At 45.2% G+C, this 6013-nt stretch overlaps 1 protein-coding gene across 3 annotated transcripts in view; it reads left to right on the top strand.

Moving 5' to 3' along the window:
* The first annotated feature begins 205 nt into the window (after positions 1-205).
* The window catches only part of LOC8040022 (nuclear receptor coactivator 5), a 46330-nt gene continuing 40522 nt past the window's right edge, over positions 206-6013 (top strand). Inside the window, exons 1-2 of one of the 3 annotated variants that reach the window (XM_029982898.4) lie at positions 206-598; positions 1896-2037. In XM_029982898.4, the coding sequence (XP_029838758.2) occupies positions 1905-2037 (133 nt within the window). In that variant the 5' untranslated portion in view covers positions 206-598; positions 1896-1904. The remainder of the gene's footprint in view (positions 599-1895; positions 2038-6013) is intronic. The other 2 variants (XM_029982899.4, XM_040498824.2) reach the window with 2 other exon arrangements.

Here is a 6013-nt window from a genome sequence, read left to right as displayed (position 1 = left end):
GGGGGCGACGTGATCCCTGCCAACGCCGCTCTGGGACGCCCGACGGACGTTTTATTTTTATTAGCGGGCTTTAGTAGACCGTGTTTCCCCCTCCGCTAAGCCCCTCCGCTACCCGGAACTCTACAGCCAAGGTTGAGGGTCTGGGCTCTGACTGACTGCCGCCACTGCCTCAATTTAACAGAACGATGTGCATTCTGATTGGCTCGAACTTGCCCAGTCCCTCAACTTGGAACACAGACAGTACAGGACACACACAGAGCTGAGATAAAAGAAATTAAACATGAGGAAGATACATAAGAAAGGGGGGACGGACAACGAAGGGGGGACGGTCAATAACGTTGTCCGTCCCCCTTTCTATGTATCTTCCTCATGTTTAATTACTGTTCCTCATGTTTAATTAGTGCTCAAACAACTTGAAACCCCCAACTTCCCCGCTAGGTGGATCACGTGCCTTTTCTTCGTTTTCTTCTCTCCTTTGTTGCTCTCGCTCTCGCCGTGGCTCTGGTGGCTCTTGCACGCCACATATTTAATGGCCGCTCTGTCGTGTGAGTGCGAATTGGTTCAGTGTAAAGAACTGTAACCGCTAATTTTGCCTCAGGTAAGCCAAACAAACCCGCCAGCCTCTTAAGTTTACAGGTACTGTGGTAGCACCAGAAATAAAACAAGGCTGATGATCCTATTGCTCGCGATCGTCAATGGTCGCCGGTCTGGACGTTTTGAAACGTAGCCCTAGACCAAAACGCCGCCGCAGTCCTCCAACATTTTACATTGGGCGCTTCATTTCGTCATTCTAAACTACTAGTCTAACTTGTGTTAAAACAATAATAAAATAACTCCCGTTTTAGCGCTGCCGAACGCCGGAATGACTGAGTAGTCCTACTCGTATGCACATGCACGGACTCTTAATAAGTGAAGCTAAAGCTGTCTAGATCCTTATTTTTCACGCTTGGTAGCACACCACATTTGATTCACTGCTTGAGGATACATTCTAATAGTTTTTATAACTATATATATATTTTTTTACTGTAGTCAATGATATTCTCAGTATCCAACTCGCGGGACGCTATGTAAATTTTTGGTCTAGAAACGCGCAGCACGATTTTGTTTACTTGCTGCCTCCCAATTGGAGACTTTGCGCAATAATTTCAACCACTGGTCTCACCAATGCTGCCATTTCAAACTGGGTTAAATTTGACGTTGTGGACATTGACCCTCATCAGCTTGCAATCTCATGCTGCTTCTGCATAGTGCCCATGCAGTGATTTGGTGTTGCGAGATTTGGTTTACTATATTTGGACAACCCCTGTGCAATCCGAATTCGTTTCGAAGTTGGGAAGCATGATGAGCGTTTCATGCAGCGCATGATATTTTTTCTTTATTTATTGAAATGGCAATAGAATGATTGCCAATAGCTAAGTGTGTTCTACCTCCTTTGCACATTAAAAGAACAGCCAGTGCTTGGTTAAGCAGGACAGGTAATGAAGTTCTATTTTGGGTGCAGTTCACTTTGTGAGAGGTGTAGATACACGACGCCGAGTCGGTTGGCATGTTAATCAGCACACGGGCACTGTAAACTGTCCCCACTTGCTGCGCTTCTGATCAAGCCTTTGGGTTTAGTAGCCCGACAACGTCTGCTCGAGATCCTTGTTTTGTGCACCCCTGTGCTGCCATACAATGCATTCCTACAACAACTCTGCAACAGCCAGAAACAGAATCCAGGTTTAATGCCTCAACTCTTGCAACAGGGTTGTGCGCATGGATATTGAAGTCACAGCTCCAGTGGCTTAAAAGAGCCGGATACCACACTGGTGGTCTATTGCCTTGTGCGGCACCTTGCCCGGGGTAGCAAGGCAGGGGCAGCATGGGAGGAGTTGGATGTCATCTGGTTTTTGCAGGGGAACTCTATGGACTCAAACCTGGGCAGCGACACCTCTGATCCAGCCAGGGCATCGTCGCGGATCTACGTCGGCAATCTCAAAAAGCACATTTTGCGCGAGGACTTGGAAAAGCTCTTCATAAAGTACGGAACAATACAAGGTGCGTCTGAGAAGCCCCCTAAGTGCACCTCCTCCCTAGTACACAAACGAGGCTTGAGAGAGACATAGGTGCAGGGCAGTGAGCCATGTTTACAATGTAGGAAGAATTCCCTAGTTGCTGACAGGATGAGAACTGCAGGGTAGAGCTTTAATTAGCTTCCTACCTTTAATAAGGCTTGGGAATCTCGTGAACCTAGAGTGTGCACACGCAACCCAAGCATGGAGAAAGGCAGTGAGCACATGCTGGAGGCCGGCCATCAAGTAGAGATGCCTTGCTGTTCTTGTCCTGACAGTGGGCCTTCCCGACATGGTTCGACTCACTTCCTGAAACCTTGGCCCAGCCTGACTAAATGCTCCTTCGATCTCTGGTAGAGTCCTCATTGCAGAGCCAAATGTTTTCTCTTAAGTAGTCTGCTTCGTGATAATTCATCTGCTGCTTTCATTGTTTTCAAAGAAATGCAGTCTTCACTGCATTAATTATTGTGCCTTCCTTTGCATGGAACGGCAGGGTCATTCTGAATGCTGATCATGCATGTTCATATGAAGCATGTGTAAGTTGTAATTTTTTATTGCAGTCGACTCCTGTTAATGTGATCGCTACCATTTCTGGCAAAAGATGTCATAAAGCGAACATGTTATATTATTAAGCAGTAAAGGGGAGGGGATGCTCGGAGTCATGAATGCCAATTAAACATTTTCTTAGGTGTAGATTTAATCTACTGACTTGAGCCCTGCCTTGCTCTTGACTGAGATTTGGCCAAACATAATTGCGTTTCATGTTCCTAAAATATGGACCAAGTTACAATCTGAAATCCAGGCTTCTACCCACTCTTCAGAGGTGTCCGAAACCTCTCTGGAAGAACCTGGACGAAATGAAGATCTTGCAAGTCGTGCCAATGAAGCCGACGACAAAAGAAGTCGCTGTGACACAAATCTTAATTACTTTAAGATGCATCTATAACTAAAAAAAATAAGTTGTATGCCTGTGAAAGGTTTTGTCTCCCTAGGTGGTCATATAACAAAATCTGCTGTTTTAGATCTGTTATGGGAAAAATTAACGTCGCATGAAAAGGAGAAAAAAGAAAAGAATAAACAGTTGTTAGTCTGCACCCATTCATGTACGTTGTGTTTCTCCTCATCTCAATGTAACTCATTGTCTTCTTTTCATTTTCTGGTCACGCGTTTGTTCTGTGAACTTCGCAGCGCAGCACATTCAGCTATGTTATACACCAATTTAATTTACCCATTAAATTTCATGGGGAAATTGACGTCATGTGGACTTCGCAAGTCTTCGCCCAATGTACGGGGGAAATTGATTCACATGTGGGTTCTTCACTCTCGAATTGACGGTTTGATGCGAAATAAGGGTAATTGGGGGCCTAGCTGGAGAATGCTCATACTTGTGTCTTCTAACTAATTTTAAGCAATTGCAACTTGAATACTGCAATTCATGCACTATAGGACTTTGATGGTAAAGGTTGCTACCATTTTTTTTTACACAAGTGTGTTAGTGCAGGCCAAGCAAACTATAATACAGCATATAATACAACAAGAAATACCAAAAGGAAGGTCTACCAAGAGGTCATCTTTACACTTACCCAATTATCTAAATGAGAAGGCAGGTTTCAAATTAAACTACTGATAGCAAGAAAAAATTGTCACAATATAGACCAAGCTAAAGAAGTCAAAATTCAGTTAACCCTTTGATGGTCGTCGCCGTACATGTACGGCAGGATTACATATTTGAAATTTTCCCCCTTGGTGCGAAACTGCGTGCACTGCGCGAGGTGTAGCTTTTTGTTGTGTTTTTGGCGAAATATAAACGTTAGATTTGCACGGTATTTAGCTTTGCTGGGCTATTTATAGTTCTCAAATTAGACGCTCCGCGCACGTGATGCTCACTTTGCTTGCCGGCTGCTCTGGTGGTAATGTCAATTAATGTCAATGGGAGCAGTAGCTCTTCAGATTCAGACGTCCAACGATTTTAGCAATTTAATTCAGAGGATGAGAGCTCATCATCCAATGGAGAAGCTCTGTAAAGTACTTCCGGTTAGGAATCTGAAGCCGCTGGAATGTCGCTGAACCGAATGTGCCAAAATGAAACCAAATGGAAGAAAGGCGACGACTTTTTGCCTTCAGCATTTTCATTTAATGCGTCTAAACCTAAACAGCTTGCAAGCACTGTAAGTGCTCCCTCTAGATAATTAAAGAACTGTGCTTTGACCTTTTTATATATATATATATATATTCGGAAACAAAACCTGACCACTAGGAAACATTGTTTTGGGGGAAAAACTAAACCGTCAAAGGTTTAATGAAATAGCTGTAGGATTCAGAGTGCCCAAATGTGGTGTGTGAGTTACTTGGCTTCTTGCATGTGTTTGATCAAATGAAAGAGAGCGCTTGAAATACAGTGTGACTCGCATTGGAAGGGACCTCTGCAATGCACCAATGGCTTTGAAGTCTTCAGTAGAATGAGATACTGCACAGAGACCTCCCAAATCCAGCTTAGTTTTTTTTGGGGGGTGAGGAGAGGAGAGGGAAGGCGAGAGCAGGCAGGAAGTGAGATTCTGCTAGAGCAGAGCACATGTGGGGAAAGCAAAGGAGCCGACTAGTATTCCTTTACCGCCCGCCGCTACAACCGCACCGCCCAAGATCTCACCTTGACCTTGCAGGGTTCTACCATTCCTTTGCCCTGTGTTATTCAGACAAGGCTCTCTACGAGGGAGGCCAGAAGAAACAGGGCGCGCAGCTTCCGCACTTTCCTATAGACCCTTCTCTGGTTTTTCCAAACTGGCAGGGGGCACAATGGGAAGGAAGGCAGCATTGGACCTGCTCTCAAGATGTGTCGTTGCGTGCCTTGGGCATTGGGGCAAAAGCTAGAATTCCCCCCCCCCTTTTGGAACCATGGCCCAAACAATGTCGCTGCTTTATAGAGAGATCTGGACTCCATCCACCCCTAAGCTTGCAGTGCAATGGAAGCTATGTGCTTGTTTGACCAGTCACGCATTTATTTTGATCATGCTCCGACCCATACCCATGCACAGAGAGCAGGATTAGATGATGAAAGGGGGCGGGCGGTCGATTGGTCCGGCGAGCGCATAGCTCCCACTGCTTTGTCAGCTTAGGGGTGAACACGCCATGCCATTTAACCCTTTGCCTACCGCAAAAATTTTGAAAACAAACAATGCGAAAATACTGAATTTTTTTATGTGCCCTATAAATTTAATATGCAATACAAAGGCCAAAAACAAATGCCAAAATATTTATTATATGAGAAATCTTTGAACACACTGCAAAAGAAAAAGGGACTGAAGTTCCGCTTCACTGCATTACCGCAGACAGTTACATCACCTTGCACATGGACGTTCAGGCCGGGCATAGCAGTACTGCAGACAGTTCACATCACATTGCACGCAAAGCGAACGCAAAACGTGGAGGGGCTGGAGGGGGATTTTTTACACTGATTCTAGTCCATGCCGACACACCGACACAATGACCTCTTCGAAATCGGAGTCGCCTAAGCTCAAATCCAATAACTCAGTTGCATTGCTCTCGCTGTTCGATGAAAGATTCATTTCCTCGTCTTCTGAATCTGAAGAGACGTCACAGTATCTTCCTTTTCGCCCCCATTTTGAGGAAAGATCGTCACTATGAACGCAGCGACCAGAAGTTGACGTCGGCATTTTTAAATCCCCTGTTGCCTGCGTTGGAACAATTTTCTGCCAAATTCAGAAATTTACCAGGTTTTTATTTTCTGTGAAGCGCCATCTATCCACGGCAAAGCTCACTGGAAACACGTGGACTAGCCCAGTTCGTCCATGGTAGAAATTTGGAGCCCGAATCAACGTAGACGAGCCCAGCCCGTCTTCGGGGGGAGCGGTACAAACAGTGTGGAGGAACTCAGGTCGTCCATGGTGGGGAAAGCGTTAAAGGGGCGGTGCAACAATTTTATGATTAAAATACTTTGCATCTCG

The sequence above is a fragment of the Ixodes scapularis genome, unplaced genomic scaffold (genome assembly GCF_016920785.2).
Source record: "Ixodes scapularis isolate PalLabHiFi unplaced genomic scaffold, ASM1692078v2 PGA_scaffold9__187_contigs__length_104089568, whole genome shotgun sequence".
NCBI classification, from domain to species: domain Eukaryota; kingdom Metazoa; phylum Arthropoda; class Arachnida; order Ixodida; family Ixodidae; genus Ixodes; species Ixodes scapularis.
Note: the sequence above shows the minus strand (reverse complement) of the source record. Positions and strands in the feature narration are given on the sequence as shown.